Source organism: Scatophagus argus, chromosome 7 (genome assembly GCF_020382885.2).
Source record: "Scatophagus argus isolate fScaArg1 chromosome 7, fScaArg1.pri, whole genome shotgun sequence".
NCBI lineage: Eukaryota > Metazoa > Chordata > Actinopteri > Scatophagidae > Scatophagus > Scatophagus argus.
The window spans coordinates 11,540,475-11,558,484 of record NC_058499.1 but is presented as its reverse complement, the minus strand read 5'-3'; the positions used below and the strand labels follow the sequence as shown (position 1 = coordinate 11,558,484).

General features: G+C 42.0%; 2 protein-coding genes across 14 annotated transcripts; both read right to left on the bottom strand.

Annotated features, from left to right (window-relative positions):
* Positions 1-957: 957 nt before the first annotated feature.
* lactb (lactamase, beta) lies at positions 958-4,037 on the bottom strand. Of its 2 annotated transcripts, none has more exons than XM_046395308.1 (6): positions 3,636-4,037; positions 3,462-3,528; positions 2,497-2,687; positions 2,074-2,392; positions 1,820-1,985; positions 958-1,614 (listed from the first exon to the last, which is right to left on the bottom strand). In XM_046395308.1, exons 1-6 carry the CDS (start codon positions 4,017-4,019, stop codon positions 1,089-1,091), a joined length of 1,653 nt encoding a protein of 550 aa, XP_046251264.1. In that variant the 5' UTR covers positions 4,020-4,037; the 3' UTR covers positions 958-1,088. The 2 variants fall into 2 exon arrangements, with proteins under 2 accessions (XP_046251264.1, XP_046251265.1); XM_046395309.1 differs by having other exon boundaries at positions 3,648-4,036.
* Positions 4,038-5,043: 1,006 nt separating this feature from the next.
* On the bottom strand, positions 5,044-16,249 carry tpm1 (tropomyosin 1 (alpha)). Of its 12 annotated transcripts, none has more exons than XM_046395325.1 (10): positions 16,005-16,249; positions 15,463-15,588; positions 15,121-15,246; positions 11,891-12,024; positions 11,425-11,542; positions 10,737-10,807; positions 9,852-9,927; positions 9,573-9,635; positions 9,402-9,471; positions 5,044-5,931 (listed from the first exon to the last, which is right to left on the bottom strand). In XM_046395325.1, exons 1-10 carry the CDS (start codon positions 16,116-16,118, stop codon positions 5,849-5,851), a joined length of 981 nt encoding a protein of 326 aa, XP_046251281.1. In that variant the 5' UTR covers positions 16,119-16,249; the 3' UTR covers positions 5,044-5,848. The 12 variants fall into 12 exon arrangements, with proteins under 12 accessions (XP_046251281.1, XP_046251272.1, XP_046251275.1 ...); XM_046395318.1 differs by lacking the exons at positions 5,044-5,931; positions 9,852-9,927; positions 15,463-15,588 and adding exons at positions 7,536-7,764; positions 8,796-8,874; positions 10,439-10,514 and having other exon boundaries at positions 16,005-16,246; XM_046395314.1 differs by lacking the exons at positions 5,044-5,931; positions 15,463-15,588 and adding exons at positions 7,536-7,764; positions 8,796-8,874 and having other exon boundaries at positions 16,005-16,243.
* Positions 16,250-18,010: the final 1,761 nt, after the last annotated feature.

Here is an 18,010-nt window from a genome sequence, read left to right as displayed (position 1 = left end):
CCATCCTAACCTCAACCTTTAGCCTATTATTAACCTAATCCTAAATCTAAACTTAACCATAATTGCTTCTGGAAGTAGTCAGGACCAGTTGGGATGACTCCTCAAAAATGTTCTCACTCTGCAGTTTTAAAACTCAGTATTGGCTCTGACGAAACTGGACGTGCAGAAACACATACACACACACACCCCACGGCGAGCTTAGTGATACGCAGTGTGTGGGAGTCTGTATAATTAAGTACTATGTTTAAGTATCCCAAGCCATTCATTAGTCTCCTTAAATCTAAAAACAGGGGCACAGGAGATCCCAGGAGTTTCATAATGAGAGTGGTGGCATCAAATCTGCTTCAATTCAGCCAGTATGGGACAGAATTAAAACTTGTTAGACTGCATTGCCAACATTTTATTAGTCTCCCTATTTAGAGGGACTTAACAAAAGCTTTGCAGCAAACTCATTCAGGCTTTTAAATCTTAAATTCTTACTACTTTGTTAATTACAAGACAAATTAAGGATTGTACTCACTGGTCTTTGTAAAAAGGGTACACTGCAAACAATGTCACCCTATTGATTACTGACAGGACGAAAGTATTGGATCGTCACACACAACAGGGGTTTTCCATAAAGCATTTCATGTTGCTATGAGGAAATATCTATACAGGGTGGGCCCTTAAAATCACTGCATGTGACATACAAGTTTTGGATGTGTACCATGTCACTTTAAATAGCAACTGACCTTTTAAAATGTTTCCTCACAAGTGGAGTAACAGGTCAATTAAGATGTTCTTGTGTTTGCTTTAAAGTGGCAGAAATGCATGAACTTCCGTCGTAAGCCAACAAATTGATGTCATAAGCCTGCGTCCTTCTTTTTGTGTTAGAAATTGAGTGATTTGCTTCCCCCTAGTGGCAGTATGGCTTGCATGCCAGGTGTTGTAATGGCGAGTCAGTGAGAGTTAACTGTGCAAAATTCATAACACCTATGTAAAAGATTTATTCAATTTCCAAAACATTTAAAATATGTATCAAAAATATAGAAAAATCACAAGGCTTTACCTGAAATGCATCCTACCACAATTCTGTAAACAACTTACTCTTACAGGCTTCTGGCTTTGTCAAACTCATGTGCAATTTTCAGCGCTGTGCTGTTGAGCCCCACAGACTGCATGTTAGCGATGATAGTGACGACCACCCCCTGTGGGAGGACCGGGGTCTGTCCTTGGCGCTGGTCTATTTCATCACTGGGCAACACCAAGAGGACACTGCTAGCCCCCACAGCGCCTCCTGTGTGCGACACGTAGTGTCTGCGCTTCCTGCACTGGCCATATTTCTGTTGTTTCTCAACCACCACCCATCCTTGGCCATACATTCCATCCTTATCCCAGGTGGCATCTGTCCTGTCAACGGGTGCCCACAGATCTATAGCAGTCTGGGGTTTGAGGAAGCCAGGGAGAAAGCCCTCAGTGTCCTTCAGGTGGGCCACCTGGTAGCTGTAGAGCAGAGCGTTGCCAAAAAGCAGCAAGTCGCCCACAGTGGACAGGAAGCCGCCTCCTGCCCATTTGTAGGAGTTGTCTACATACGGACAGTTCACAACACGTCCTCTCTTGTTGAGATGATAAAATCTGTGAAGGAGTGTCAAAAGTTGATATGGACTAACGACAGAACTTTTAATCATGTTATGCTCTTAAAAAAGCCAAACCTGAGCAATTAAAACAACAACTCGAAGAAATACCAGATCTCTGATTTTACAGACACATTCCCCCTGTACTCAGCTGTGACTTGTCACAGTAATCTGGACATAACTTGACACTGGCGGTTTTAGATTACCTGGAGCGGTGGTAAATAATAGGGTCATTCTCATCGGGCACAGTGTTGAGCATTCCCAGCTCACGGAACATGTTCATCATGAGGTCCAGAAAACGCCGTCCAGCAGCTTGCTCCATAACAGCACTGAGTAGGGTATAGGCATGGGTGGAGTACAGAAAAGTGGTACCTGTATACAGTGAAAATACAATCATTCTCATCAAGACATCAGCACTGAAAATTTATCAGATTTGTTGGCAAACAAATATGTGCTTTACCAGGTTTGAAAATAAGGGGGTCACTCTTGAAGAGGTCCAAAGCCTGAGAGACATTTTCAAAGGTGTCCTTCAAGTAGTATTCCTCGTGCTCAAACTCTTTTTTCTTTCGAGACTGAGCAGCTTCTTTGTCTTTAGTGTTTTGTTCTGTTGCAGGTTTATCTTTGTTTTCAGATGAGCTCTTTTCATCCTCTTTCTCTTTCACTTGTGGCTTCAAAAGTCGTTTGGCTTTCTCCTTATCCTCCCTCACTTTCTTTGCATCTTTCTCATAATGACGTATCCCACTTAGGTGGGACAGAATCATACGAGGGGTTATTGTGACCTGAAAAACAAAATGGATGTGTATGTGAACTGAACACATAAAGGAACAGCACAATATTATTACTGATAATAGGAAAACTGTCACATTTCATTCAAATAACTTACATCCTGTCCATCGAATTGTTTCTGAGGAAATTCCGGGACGTATTTCTGGACTGGGACATCAAGATCTAATTTCCCCTCGTCACATAGTCGTGCAGCAGCTGCAGATGTCAGGGGCTTACTGATGCTGGCAATGCGCAACACTGTTTCTGGGCTGCACGGCACGCGATTCTCCAAATCAGCATAACCGATCCCTGAATTACATGAATAATTTAAGTGAATAATATAAAAATATTTATGTGGAACACGTTAAAGATTCCATATGCTGCATTTTGAAATCAGTGACTGTGAAAACTCACATCATATCATTCTAGAGTCCTTTCAGTAAAGAAAAGAGACCATGGTAGAGGATAAAGTTTGATTTCACACTGAAATTGTGCTGCTGGGTCAAGTTTCTCAGAGACTCTGCCAGCTTCAGACACAAACAAAAGGCCACTTAAGATGACAACTGGACGTGAGCCACTTATGTTTCAAGGCAAACAAAGCGGTAGCTTAACAGCTATTTGTTTGTTAATAACCCATTTGTGTTTTTTTTTATTGTTTCCCCCAGCTTTTTCTGCTCTCTCCAAAGTAGTGAGCCCATCCTGGATTGTTTGGATTGGATTGGAGATTGTTAACCGTGGCTGGTTAACAATCTCCAATCCATCCTTTTTTTTTATTACCAAAAGTGACAGGACATCAGCAAGAATAATAGATTTCAAAAAGGCAAAACATTAGCAACCTTGCCAACTGGAAAAGTCTAATAGGATTTTCATTTCACTATTTTCTTAAGTCTTAAAAACACAACAAATAATATATCCGTTGAAATAATTAGGCAGGTATCTGATAATGAAATTAATTATTACAGCCCTAATGCTTCATTAGCATTGTTGACCAGCATCAATGCACTGATCAAACCAAACCAAACCAGGTGACATGTGGTGGACGCACAATGTAGCAGCCATAAAGTGGACTTTGCACGCACCAACCTTCACACCATACTTGAGCACCATCCACCGAGACCCCAACCACCAGCCCCGGAGCCCCGACCTCGGCCTGAGAGACAACAGACGGACAAAGAACTGTCACAGGTGGCAGTGAAGTGAGACAGGAAATGTAAAGTGAGACTGGTGCATCCTAAACCAAACAGTTCACAGGCCTACCTCTGTGCCTACCTTTATCCGCTCCAAAAGGTCCCTGCTAACTTTTACGGCACGGCTGTATCGATTAGCTCCGTGTACTTCAGCTACTTTATCATCACAGGAACTGTTGGCTTCTTCCGTGAGATATTTCAGTCCGACAGCTAAAGCAATCCCAAAACCAACGCCATATATCCAAATCTTGGACTTTGCTTTGTATCGAAAAGAAGCTGCGTTTGACCCTCCGACATATCGTCTTTGTTGGTGAATAAAAACACTCGAAATGTGTGAGCGCTGCGCGTCGACTCCGGCTGCTTTCGGTCTCAACAAAAGAGACACCCGCACTGGTAGAAACAGGGTACATTTGGCACAAAAACGACTTGGTAAAAGCATACGGGACATTGTCATTTCTTGGTGAAATAAAACTAACCTCGGTTAATGAGCGGCACTCAACAACAACAACTTACTTCCTGTTGGCATCGTCGAACCAGACCAAACCAATCAAATCAAGATTCAGAAAAATCGAGCGAAGAAGAAGGATCACCTGTTCATCTGATCGCTCAGAGACCAGACTATTACTGATGAACTAATGCAAAATGGCTCCAGGTGGTCCTTGACAAATTGACTGACTTTATTTGGTGAAATGGAGCACGTAAGCTCAACTGTAACCCAAACAAAAACGAAACTACAAGAACAACATGTCATAAAGCTGAACATTCCCCAACAAATTAAGGACGTAATTAAACTGACATACAGTCAGTGTGGGTCTTTTGGGTGCCGTTTTGCTTTTGAAGTCTTTTATTATATTGTTTATTTTGTAAATAAGGGCTCTTGTAAATTATTTTCTTCCCTACATTAGTGTCATGTTTTGAGACATGTCACTGATTCTAAGAGTGGCAACTTCCACACCCTTCACGATATAAACTCACACTTTACCCAAAGGAGCAGACACACACACACACACACACAGTCGTGTTTCCATTACCATAACCATCACCTAACCATAACAATAAACATTACTTGCCTAATCCCCCCCTACCACACACACACACACACACTCTTATCGCCTCATTGGTGCAACAAAGGACTTTTGCAGAGGTCGTACCAACTACTTAGCAGCTGTCAACACGTGAAGTTTATTTTTGTCAAATTCCAAGCCCACACAAACCAAACTGATTGTAAAGCAAATAAAAAAACAAAAACAAAACAGAAGTAATGAAATGAAACGTCAAATTAAACAGATCTCCAGTTGTTCTTTACATTTAACACATTTTACATGCCTGTAGGGAGGAGATAAATTCTATTAAATAAGTTTTCTCCTTTCCTTTGCATGGCGTCAAGTTTTATTCGATCACTTTAAAATCTTTAAAGACCTCAAATGTAGGTCACCTTTATGACGGACAGAAAAGCTATGCATGCACCACAAACAAAGTTAGAAAACTTTCAAAACGTGCTTTTATTCATATTCATATTTTGTACATTTCAAATATGATAAACACTTGAAACATCTACATTAATACAATGCTAAAATAATGCACAACCAGATGACTGAAATCATTCTTTGTAGACAAGATGAACAAATTTTGAACGATGATTTTAAAGAGAACTAGAAATATACTGTAATTCATTAGCATTTTCGGTCATTGCTTGATGATACAGTAGCACCAGTATACATATAGACAGGCGTAGCCAATGTATACTCAAGGAAAATTTCTTTCTTTTTGAACTAAGTTTGTCTTTTGAAATGCAAAATGTGCATAATGTTGAGGTTTAATTAAGTGCAAAATTTCTCCACTTTGTCCTTTGGTATGTGCATAATCAAGGTGGAAAGGAACGTACCAGATCAGCTTCAATGCAGATGTAGAAAACAATCTTTGTAACCAATGGCACATGTCATTTCACCAGATGATTTGGCAAAAAAAGAAAAAGAAAAGAAAAACCCTATCTCAAGGATTGCAAAATGCAGACAACATTTCAAGATCATAACAGGCTTGCGAAAACAATCTTGTTTCTCAGTTTAAGCTTCATCAAAGGAAAAAGTTAAGCTTTACTTCCCCTTAGCTTTGCTCCTCGGGCGAGTTCTGCTGAAGGCAGGACGGTGCGATAGGAAAAGCATCTGGCTGTTTTGATCTCCACCACTGGGCGAGGTACGAGAAGATGGGGTTTATGGCAAGCAAGGTGCAAGAAAAAGCCAAAACCACAGTGCATGTGGGGAGGGAGGGGGTCAGACTGTGCTTTCACAAATTATTCAGTTCCATTAGAGTCTGGTCCAGCATCTGGTGCATATCGAGGTTCTCTTCTTTAGCATGTGACAGTTTCTCTGTTAGAACATCAAATGAAGAAGTTTTAATTTCAGTCAGTTGTCAGTTGGTTAGCCTGCATTAACAATCATGCTGGTTACATCATGTCAGTTGTAAAATATGACTGCTTTTTAACACTTTGCTGGCAGAAAACTAGAGAAGCACAATGAGTGAACAAATTCATACGATATGCAAGCAACCATGCAAACAGGTTACAGTCTACAAAAAAGTTCTTATTGTTGCACATAAACACAACAACAATCCATAAAAAAGGGATCATGTTATAATGTTATAACACTAGCTTGTAAGACTAGAAAATGATAAATCTGAGGTAATCCCTGATTTTCACTATATTTGAATTACGTTTCCACAAACAACACAATTTCAAAGAGAAGAGCACTGGATCTTACACTGGGGTCAGATTGTCATACACACATCAGAAACAAAAGCGTAACCAACGGTTAAAATATTCACACAATTTAGTCCTCATTCAAGGCCACGCGAAGTTCACGAGTGAGAAGGCGGTTTTTCTCAAGTTGCTGGTAGAGGCGATCTTTGCAGTCAGAAAGCAAGTTGAAAAACAGAGAGAGGACAGTAAAATGAGAGGAAATTAGGAAAAGACGAATGCCCGCTGACACCTACCTTCTCTTGAACGGATCACTGTAGACTTTTTTTAATCTTTCTGATGAATCTTGACAATATGCAAATGGCCTTTAAATAACACGATCAAACAATATTTTGATTTGGCAGATCACGCTTTAGATTTTTTTCTTTTTTGTCTGCAACAGGTAAAGCAAGGCAGAGACAGAGTGCAGAAGGAAAACAGAGGATGAGCAGGTTTAACCCAGAGAGGTTAAAATGAACCACGACAGAAAACCTTTAACTTAAAATGAAACTGAATAGTGTGGCAACAAAATAGAAAAATAAACAATGAATTTTGCTAGGTCATAGTTTTCTTTATCAAATGTTTCCAAATAGAAAAAGATAATGAAATGAGATCTCACTTCTACCTAACTCTCTCAATCTATGGGAACGACTTTAATAAAACCACTCAGGATGTGTTACGGTATTTTTATTCACATATTTGACAGGATACTGTGAGTCATACAAAGCCCATGTGTCATCCAATTTCTCCAGCAACCAGATGAGGCTCAACAAATCTTACATACTGTTCTGTATTCCCCCATTTCAATAACTTAACCGCAGTCTCCATGCTAACAATCCAACACTAATTCCCTCCAGTTCTCAAATCGTTCCAGTCAGCTCCTCCTGTCATGGTACTAAATGCTGAAAAAGTGCTCACATTCATCAGTCTCAAATGCTCAGAGAAAAGACAACTTGGCTCAGCTTTCAGTCAGCTATAGTTGCTCTAGGTTCCTGTGCTTAAAGCACTACTATGATATTCCTAATACCCCAGCTTTACAGGACAATATATGAAGAAAATAAAAGAAATCTATAAAACTAGACCCAGGCAGGCAGGGTAAAGTTCCACTAATGGTTTGTGGCGATAAAGAAACAAAATCAAAAACATAAACTCAAGGCTTCCTGGTTTAATTAGAGCCACTTGAAAATAAATATAAATTAAAAAGAAAAAGAAATAAAGAACAGAGTAAAGAGATACAGCTTACATAGAAGGAAGGGTGTTTATTTTTTTTACACAACGCAGAAAGATTCTAGGATTCTGTACAAGAGATGGGATGCAATTAACTTTGACGTGACGATGAAAACATGAGGAGGAAAGGAAAGGAAAGCAAAGACAGAGGGGGAAGGGAAAATGGAGAGAAGGCTGGAGAGAGCAGACAGATGCCGCTCAGCCGGAAGGAGACGTCTTTGATGAGGTGTAAAAAATTTATCTGTGTGGGAGAGAAGAAGTAAAGTGAACCAGGGAGGTCGGTGTGGGACCTACGGTAATTTTAGATCAGCACCATAATACACCAGAACCACACGAGTCATGACACAACACTACAAAACCACAATGCACGACGGGAATGCATTGTGAGGCGGAGCACGCTGACAAACACAGACTGGAGGTCGGACCAGTTCCTCATTCTGATTACAAGGAGACCTTTGTGCTACAATGCGAGGAGCAGCGCCGGAGCAGACAGATTGTGGTGCGCCTTATCACTCTCCCACAGTATGACCAAAATGATGAGGGACAACACTGATTTAGCAAAACTGGGGGCTCAGCCGCAGTTATGCTAAAGTGTGACAGGTAACCTTCAACAGAGGTTGGACAGATGGGCCTTTCTTCGCGACAGAAGTAGACCGTGTTAGTAGAAAAAGACCGGGAAGACACTCATAACCTTGAGTTATGGAAAGCGAACTGAAACACTTCCTTGATACAGTCTAAGACATTTCCACAGACAACCTGCATGCGTGGCTTAAGGTGTCAAAATATCTTGATTATTTCCAAATTAGAGAACTACAACACCGGAAAAAAGTTACTACTGATTACTTTTCACAAAGAAAGTAATACAATAAGTTAAGACATGTAAACTCATGCTGAGATACGTTCATGCACTTCTACAGTCCTGTTTACAGTATTCTCAAACACCAAAGATACAGATACACAGGCGGCATAAACTATCACCATAACCACACCGATGAACAAGTGTGGGATGACACCACTGTTGTAATCATTGCAAGTGGATTTCAGTGACACAGAGGGAATACCATGATGTCTGTTTTAAGACAGTAAACTTTAAGACTATATCAAAACCATAGCTGCGAAACCATTTTAAACGTAGCAACTGATACAAGAGTTTAGATCTCGACAAGGAAATATAACAGAGACGATGGAGGTGATGCAGTTGGTGTGCAGGCAAGAGAGATGCAGAAGGAGGGGGGTGGGGGGGACAAGCAGGCGCAACAAGTTGAAAATTACATGGAAGTCATGTCGTTGAGGGCGTGGTCCAGCTCCTCGCTGATGGCCTTGTACTTCAGTTTCTGGGCATACAGCTCATCTATTGGTGGGCCAGGGGTGCGGGGGAGGGAGGAGTGAAGGGCAAGAGTGAAGGGGAGCAAAGGTGAAGGAGCACATGACAAGGAGGTGAAGAGCGAAGCATCCCGACCATGACAGACGGCAAAAAGGTGACAGAAAAATTGAAAACAGAGAGAGGAGAAAGAGGAAAACAAAGTTACACCAGAAAATGATAGAATGTGCAACAAAAGTCAAAGAAAAAGAAAACCAGAGGCATGAAGAAATGGACCATGTATTTCACTGCCATATCGCTCTGAGCACTTGGCCCTCACTAAGTCAACATAAAGGCCTGATATCTCTGATAAACATCAAAGCCATTCTTTGTGAGACTGAAAATCAAAATTGACCCAACTAGACTTATGAGAGAAATGATTAAGGTGACCCCAACAAAAGTATGATGCTTTTGTTGAACCATGATAAGATAAAGAAGGGAAGCAGAAACAGAGTTCAAGAGCGAATGGCCTTAAGAGATTTCTGGGGGGAAAAACAAACAAACAAAAAAAACCATACCTTCCAAGTCATCAATGGTCTTCTCAAGCTTGGCTACTGATCTCTCAGCGAACTCAGCACGAGTCTCAGCCTGTGTTGCGGAGACAGATTTATGAGTCAGTCCATGTTACACAGCACCTGTGACTTGTATAAATAATCCTGGATGCCAGATAAGGTGGAGTGAAACGTTACCTCCTTCAGCTTGTCGGTGAGGACCTTGATCTCCTCCTCGTACTTGTCCTCCTTCTGTGAGTACTGTGGGACAAAAACAACAACAGATGTCAAACACATGAGCATGAAGTCATGCTCTCAATGTCCACACATTTTAATACGTTTACGTAGATATGTATAATAAAACAAAACTGAAGTGAACAGATTGGGCTTCTCAGGCTCTTACGCTCCCCTTCCACACAGTCTAATGGGGAGTCGAGGGGTTTGGCAGCATGCGCTGGGCGAGAAGGTCAAGCTTACCTTCTCAGCCTGGGCCTCCAGTGACTTCAGGTTGTTGGTCACAGTTTTCAACTCTTCCTCAAGCTCAGAGCATTTGCTAGGGTTTTAAACAAGGGGATAAAGTTGCAAAGTAGAAGAAGAAGAAGAAGAAGAAGGGGATGGAGGAAAAAGGAGGGAAGCGAGGGTGGACGAAACCAGAGGTGGACACAAAAGAGGAAAAGTAAGAAAGAGGGAGAGATGAAACAAAAATAAATAAGAACTACAGGGATTAAAATGAGGAGGGAACCCAAAGTACCATAAAAGTGCCTTAACAGAGCAGGAATGTGAGAATAGCAGTGTGGCTAGCACAAACACTAGTGTGTTACAGTGAAATCAGTAATTTGGTAAAGGGTATCTTCTCATCTATATATCATGCTTATGTTAAAAGTGTTATTCTTGCACAGTCACTGCCATGTTGGAGGCATGAAAGAGTCTAATGTACACAGAGTAAGAGAATATAAGAGAAGAAAAGAGCAAGCACAGAGAGCAAGGCACAGACTGAGCAGCCTGAGTGACAGTGGAAAGAGCCACTAATCAAAGATAGAAGAGTTAGTTTTTACTTGTAGTACCTGTATGACTGTGGAGTTTAGTGATTTCATGCTTTGCTCCAAAACCCTTAGCTCATCCTCCGCTCTCCGAGCTTCTCTGTTAGTGGGTGTGGCGTACGTGCGCAAGCCATAACCATTCAAACCACGGAGAGCATGCAAATAATCAGCACATAGCACGTTAAGGGCACAGGACACACACACACTGTTCAAACTGAAACAAGTCCAACGCTTTGTGTATTGGTGCTCAAAGCGTTGAAATGCGGGTGAACATGCAAGTGTGAGTGCAGATTTAGTGCACGTGAAGGCTGAAACATCTTACCTCTCTGACAGCTCAGCGCGCTCCTCTGTACGCTCCAGGTCACCCTCAATGATGACCAGCTTACGGGCCACCTTTAGGCGTAGCACAACAAAGTGTTACAACACAACAAACGCCTGATGACTGTGACGCAATTAGGATGCGGTTAACAGTGAGAGTGAGCCGCTCTGGCATGATGAAACGAGACGTGTTGACACTCAATTTAACCGCCTTCATTTACTGTTTATAAGCCTGCCATGAACATGTCATGAACTGTCAAGTATTTGCAGTATTTACATTTAAAATTTATTCAAATTTGGATGTAGTTACAAATGTGTTTGACTGTATCCATTATCTGCATATAAAGCAGCCTCCACTAACAGGTGTCCAGTTATAACTGTTGACAAATACATTAATGAATGCTCATATGTCTTTAAAACTACATTGCACTGTCTTACAAAGCATTTATTAAATGTTTATATGCTGCCTGTAAGTAAATTAAGTGTTATCTTACACCTTTTTAAGCAAAATGCAATATGGTAAAATGCTTTCTAAGTTGTCCTTTAAACATAAGAAAACTACATGGAATTAATAGATTAGATTAATAGATTAAGATCTGCTGAGATAAATAATCACATCTTGGAAATCCACTTATAATCAATAAGTGCAAGAAGCCCGTCACACACTGAATGACTGTGGCTGGAAAACTCGCCTCCTCATATTTGCGGTCAGCCTCCTCAGCGATGTGCTTGGCCTCTTTCAGCTGGATCTCCTGCAGCTCCATCTTCTCCTCATCCTTCATAGCCCTGTTCTCAATGACCTTCATGCCTCTGTGTGAGAGAACAAACAGTCCAAGGATGTTAGGAATCGGGACCTGAGAGACAGCCTACGGTCTCCCTGGGGACTCAGTCGTGTCGGCTGCTAAATCTTTAGTAAATCCTTCTCAGGCGAAAGGCTGAAGAAGGAAAAAAAAAAACTACAGATTTTAGGAGGTGATGAAAAAATGACTGTACTGTCTGACACAGCTGCTCTGACTGTGAACTGTCTAACACCCAGCTGTGCTGCACAAAGGCTCTGATTGTACCCCACACTGAGGGCCCCGCAGCCTGAAATCTGCAGCAAGAGAGCAGGAGTACAGAGCTCGCAGGTCTGAGTCCGCGTTGCTCATCGGGACCCACCTCTCGCTCTCGTCGGCAGCCTTCTCAGCCTCCTCCAGCTTGGTCAGGGCTGTGGCCAGACGCTCCTGAGCACGATCCAACTCCTCCTCAACCAGCTGGATACGTCTGTTAAGGGAAGCGACATCTCCCTCAGCCTAGGGACAGAAGAGGAACTTGTCAGGATCACCTTTAACATACACCATCACACATGCGCGCACATACATGCCAGCCCAAAGAATGTAGAGTTGTATGTGTTTGTGGGTGCGAGTGTAATCTCAAAAGTGTGTTCATGTGCCACCTGAGGATAAGCCCTCTCAGGAGGCTTGCATGTGCTCCTTATTGACTATGTATAATGATAACAATGTCCCAAGCCGACAGTAGCTTGAATCCGCTGCCTAAGTGCTCGTCCCTGGGGAGAATATTAACAAGGCTCAAGTCAAAGGCCATTATAGTGTAACTGGCAGCTTGCAAGCTACACATACAAGTGCAGAGGAGTACTCACAGCTGTCGAAGACATTTAAATTAACCCAACGGGTCATATTTGCAACATATTGGTCTATGTTTAAGGATCTGAATGAGCAGGCCCTTTCGATTCCTGTAGCTACTTCTGTTTTATGATATCTGGATATTGAGCAGGTACGAGACTTGCACTGTCCTGACTATGCACAATGGAAACAGAGGTGGGACTAACTCCTCTGTCCCCTGCAGTTTCAAGTCTATGGACCAAAGTGCATCTGGGGTTGACAGGGAAGTTGCTCAGAGTTTATAAACTGCAGTAATGGTTTCACAGCTCCATTTAAAACACCTCACGGTTGATGAGCATGAATAGCAAAGCTGTCAGACTCAGCCTGAGATAAGCCCTTGAAGTTTTATTTCTGAATAACATCCACCATATTCACACGCACGGAGGGAACTCGCTCTCTGAAGCAGTAGAAAACCTGTTGTCCTTATATGGGCAAGTCAAATAGCACAAGCTCACAGTGGCACCTTAAAATGTTGCCACACTTCATTCGTAACTTCCTGGTTGCGCGAAAATAATTAAATCAAACGTTGCGTGCCTGCAGAACAGAATAAACGGAACTTCCTGGAAAGCAGGTTGAGTGGGACCCAAGCGCATCAAAGGAGATTCGTCGTGAAACACAAGCAGGAATATGAGGCAACACACCGACACGATGAGCAATGTGTGCTCACTTGGGCATCGGCGGCCTAACGTTACCAATTACAAGCGCTTAGCCAAGTGCGGCAGGCTATCAAACCCCAGCAGAGCCCCTTTGGAGGCGACGCTGCACGGAAACGTGTACAAGCCCAGCCTGCAACACTTGCAGAGCATCAAGAGCCAAGACCTCGCCGTCTCCCCCCGTGCATCAGTTCAGACCGCTTCGTGTAAACATAACACGGGAAAGGCAAACTAGACGATGCTACTCTAAGCAGCTCCTTCTCTGGCTAGTCAACATGCTTACTTGTTCCCTGCTTTTCCTCTCCGCAAACAACTCCCTCTGCAGTCTCTCGGCTCTCTCTTCAGCACCGTCCGCCTGCTCTTGCAAGAGTTTGATCTTTCGTTTGACGGCCTCCAGCGACGTAGCTCCGGCCATTGTTCACTGAGCAACTATTTTTTTTTTTCTTAAAGAAGAAGGCTACGAGCTGTAGCACAATTTCCGAGAAAATGTCAAGCAGCGAGATGACGTGCTTGATTGTGATGAGAGCTGCGCGCAAGCTTTCTGGAGACGCACTCGGCAATGCTTGCTATTTGTCCAGGAAGTACCTCTGATTTCAAAATACGCCTTAGATTTAAATATCCTACAGGCTCGTGCGAGATTTCGCTGTGGAAATCTGCTGTATTGTCCCATAAAATAATAACATCTGAAAAGTGAATTGATATAAAGAAACAATGTATTTTTAATGACAAAAGCACACCCGGTCTACACATTGTAATAATCACGTTTGTGGGGAACTAATGGCGCCACAGCCCCCTCTGCTGGTCAGTTGTGAGCACTACACATGGCAGTAAAATACTTTGAGGCCATTCAATAAGTCTTCACTGAATACGGTAATTACAGGCTACGTTTTGGACTTTGCAAATATCGCAGAAAATCCCTCCAAGAATACGAAAGGGGAAAAAAAGACCATAAAACACTACGTAGTAGTTAAATTCATTTCTGGACCACGTCCACCTCCTTAAATGTAGGAGTATTAAAAAAAACTACAGCCTAAATGCCTATAAGGTATAAAATACAGCATCAAATGTGAGAGGTTAAAACTCACTAGACTTTAACATAATCACACCGCGGCCTAAATCTCAGGAGGAATCCAGTTAAAGGATTATTACAACGAGTTTTCCTAGAGGTAACTTTTTTTTTTTTTTTTTTTAGCCCCACTGCCAATTGATTCATCTGATTGAGTAACGGCTTTGTTTGTAGTGAAAAAAAGAAAAAACAAACGTGAATGAAGACCTAAACATTTTTCGTGACCTTACCTTAAAATGCCAAAGTCTACATGCCACGTGTTTATGTGGAAAAGGGGCATTAGGTGTGGGTAAAAGGCAACAAAATATTTTTAAACGATCACTTATTTAACTTGTCTGCTGATTGTATCGTTATTATTATTATTACTGTGCTGCCTGGGACATTCTGATGGTAAATGACGTTTTTCTTTTCCTGTGGTAAGCAAAGAGCGCAGCCCGCAGATCTGAGCTCTATCTTGACCATATAAAGCATTGGGCTATATTTATCCAGGCGCTTGCTCTCCGCACTCTTGGGAAGGCTGCGCACTGGGCCACTTTACTCTTCAATCCGAAAAAAGACTTGCAGACTGCATTTAAAGACGGATAAGACTGAGCACATCTGGGACCCCCAAGAACACCGAATTATGCTACATTATAAAGTATTAATGTTATTAGTTATCCTGTGGGTAAAATATGTGATATGTGTAAACAGCCAATATGACTTTCCTTGGGCAGGCTTGTAAGTTTACATGTGATCACTGATCTCAATCCAACCATAATCTGATCAAAAAGTTCATTTTAGACTTTGATGGTCAATTTTAAGATACATGGGTGTGTGAAACCTACCCACGCAAAAGCCAAATCATACCACAGATAATAAATGAGGACAGTGTGAACTCCCACAGAAGTGAGATCTTTATTTCTCTGTGGTGTTGCTGAATTTTCCCACACTCACAGTGATGAGAGAATGAAGATGTGAGGAAGCGTGGTGCAAGGACGGCTGCCATTGTTAATCCCCTTTCTTACTTACATCTGTGGCTTTCTTCTCAGCCAGCTCAAGTTTCTCCTGGGCATCTTTAAGAGCCTCGGAGTACTTGTCCAACTCATCCTCAGTTCCCTTCAGCTTCTTCTGCAGAGCTACCAAATCGTCCTCAAGCTGAGGCGAGTTTCAGTGCAGCGCGGACAGTTTCAGAGGTGATCAGCGGGTGAGACGGGAGCGAGGAAGGTTGCGTGAGCGCGCACAGGCGCAAGAGCGACACACACACAGAGGGACACACACACACACACACACGGGACAGGAGAGGACAGGACAGGACAGGGAAAAGAGAGAAGAGAAAAGTTAGGAGAGTCCATGCACGGTCGTATAAGATACCTTGGTGGCGACTTCCTCAGCGGTCAGCAGCTTTTCCTCAGCAGTTTGGAACTCCTCAAACACTTTATCTCTTTCGTCTTCAGTAACACGCAATTTCTTTTCCAACTCTCTTATTTCGTCCTCTAACTACACATGCATATGAAAGACATTATAAAGTTAAACAGAACATAAAAAATAAACATGCAACCATTCAGTCTATCATCAAACAATATTTCTCACTAATTTACATTTTCATCTCATCAGCGTGTTTTTCTACGCTTTTTTTTTTTTTTTTTACATCACCAACTGCCTGAGCAGTTGAGAGGAGGATTCATAACATCCAAATGAGAAAAGAGAGAAAAAAGCACCCAAGAAGGATGAGTTATTCTTAATTTAGTCCTTGTTTGGGATTATCCATGAAAGTAATTATCCGCATTTAGAAGGCGATCCATTGAAAGGGCAGCAGCTTTGTAATGCTACTGGTATTCCTGCTTTTTTCTATGGATCTTTGGGATTTTCCATAAAAGAAAAAAAAAAAGAAAAGAAAAAAAAAGTCAGCCGACCTGTTTGCTTCTGTCCTCTGCTGCCTTCTTGTCTGACTCAGCCTGCTCTGCTCTGTCCAAGGCGTTCTCCTTGTCGAGCTTGAGCATCTGCATCTTCTTCTTGATGGCATCCATGGCTGCTTATTGCTGTTCGGCTGCACCAACAAAACGTCCAAATGAAAACCAAGGAGAGGAGAGAGGGGCTCGGGCGTCTGTGCCTAACTGAACGCTAAGCTGGAGTGCAGGCTCTGCCTTACTGTGCCCTGTCAAATATGTACTTTCAACGGGGGGGTGACTAGATTCCTTTGGACATCCAATACTTTTTTGGAGGAGGCGTGTGTGGGTGCCCGGGCGTTCTTTAAGGATCTGCTCAGCGATTCGTTGCTCCCAAACATTTGACTTTTGATACGCCTTTATATGGGGTGTGATGGACAAGCAGGCAGCTACCAAGGAAGGGCTTCCTGATGTAACAGAAGCCATTTAACGTACAGAGAAGATGCAGATGACATTTCTTACTGGATGATCAATAAATGTCACTTGTGGACAGTTTGTTTTACTACTGTGGCAACACATTTAAAAGCAGCACCTCTTTGCTGAGCGCCTTTTGAGTTTGTTCAACTTTCAGTATGACTGAAATCTGGGATGTCTTTGCTTTTCGTGCAAATGATCTTTTCTGATTTCACAGTGACAGTGTTCTCCTATTCATCTGACCCTGTGACAGGCTGGGAGTGGGACCACAGGCAGCTGCAATAACAGTTTGACCAGGCTTTTGTCAACTTGCAGCCACTGGTGTCTGTGAGTGCCTGTGTGTGTGTGTGTGTGTGAGTGAGTGTAAGATCCTCTGGGATAAGTCTTAACAGCTCAAGGCAAGTGGGCTGCCTGAGAAGAGATGCTTTCGGTAAGCCCTCGAGGCATTGTTCACAGTCTGGGGGGCTCAAGACAGGGAAGTGTTTACCTGATAATGTATCGGATATCCTCCCTGTAAACTGTTGATATGTCATTCGACTGTGGCAGCACAGCATCCAGCACCGGCCAGCCGGGATGGGTTTTATACTTTGATTACAGCAGATCAGCAGCTGATTGACTGAGCATTTGAGAAATGCTAACTGTTTTACCAAATAGTAAAGAAGAACATTGTATATAATATGCAGTACATTCATTATCGGCTTTAAATCTGAAGTGATAAGAATGTGCTATATTACATTCAACATATTATGATCTAATAATATGTAACTTGTAAGTTAATTATTTGATCTTATAATCCTCTTTTTAAGATTTCTAAAATGTTAACATCATATCAAAATGCACTGAGCTAACGACAAGCTAAACCGCACCACAACTGCAGCGACTGAGGACACACTGAGTGTCTTCAAGTCTCCTCAGAGATATTTTTAGGCTCGCCTTCTCTTACATACACCTGCTTTAGTCTGTAATATGGATCCAAGACTCTGTGCCAAGAGTCCAAGGTCTAATGCTATTAGATATGTTCCCTAAAATAAGCCGGTTCTCGCTCAGGCTTTGGTCTGTTTTGTACATTATTGGTGCTTATAGCTGGGCAGACTGGTTCATGTAGAATCAGAGTGGCTGCTCAGTATACAGGACTCATTCAGTCAGTGATAAAACGTGACATCAGGAATGACGTTCACAGTGTTCTCGTCATATTGTTTTACTATAACTGAAAGTGTTGCCCTGGTAGTTGACACATCAGCTTTGTCTTATGTTTTGATTGACATGCACACTAATAGAAACATTTGGATAATCGCAGGTCAGCCCGTGTTAGACTGGCATATGTATAATTGTGAATGTCATTGAAAAATATTGGTCACACAGTTCTGGTCTACTATCTGCCTGCTTTGCACAAGCATAAAAAAAAATTACCCCTAAATAAATAAATAAAGTTTGGAGATTGCAATGAAAATGAATATGGAGTATTCCAAGATTGCCTTCATTCAAATTAAGTAATTTGCTTTAATAAAAATGTTTACCATTTGTATTTGAATGTTCATATATATATGCATGCATATTAT

What these genes read in the sequence shown, in the direction of transcription:
- lactb (XM_046395308.1), bottom strand. Translation starts at nt 4,019, where the DNA reads ATGACAATGTCCCGTATGCTTTTACCAAGTCGTTTTTGTGCCAAATGT. An exon ending in AACAATTCGATGGACAGGAT is followed by an intron (nt 2,393 to 2,496) that starts GTAAGTTATTTG and finishes TTTGTTTTTCAG; the next exon opens with GTCACAATAACCCCTCGTAT. An exon ending in ATTATTTACCACCGCTCCAG is followed by an intron (nt 1,615 to 1,819) that starts GTAATCTAAAAC and finishes ACTCCTTCACAG; the next exon opens with ATTTTATCATCTCAACAAGA.
- tpm1 (XM_046395325.1), bottom strand. Translation starts at nt 16,118, where the DNA reads ATGGATGCCATCAAGAAGAAGATGCAGATGCTCAAGCTCGACAAGGAG. An exon ending in CAGAGGACAGAAGCAAACAG is followed by an intron (nt 15,589 to 16,004) that starts GTCGGCTGACTT and finishes ATGCATGTGTAG; the next exon opens with TTAGAGGACGAAATAAGAGA. An exon ending in CGCGCTGAGCTGTCAGAGAG is followed by an intron (nt 9,928 to 10,736) that starts GTAAGATGTTTC and finishes TTAAAACCCTAG; the next exon opens with CAAATGCTCTGAGCTTGAGG.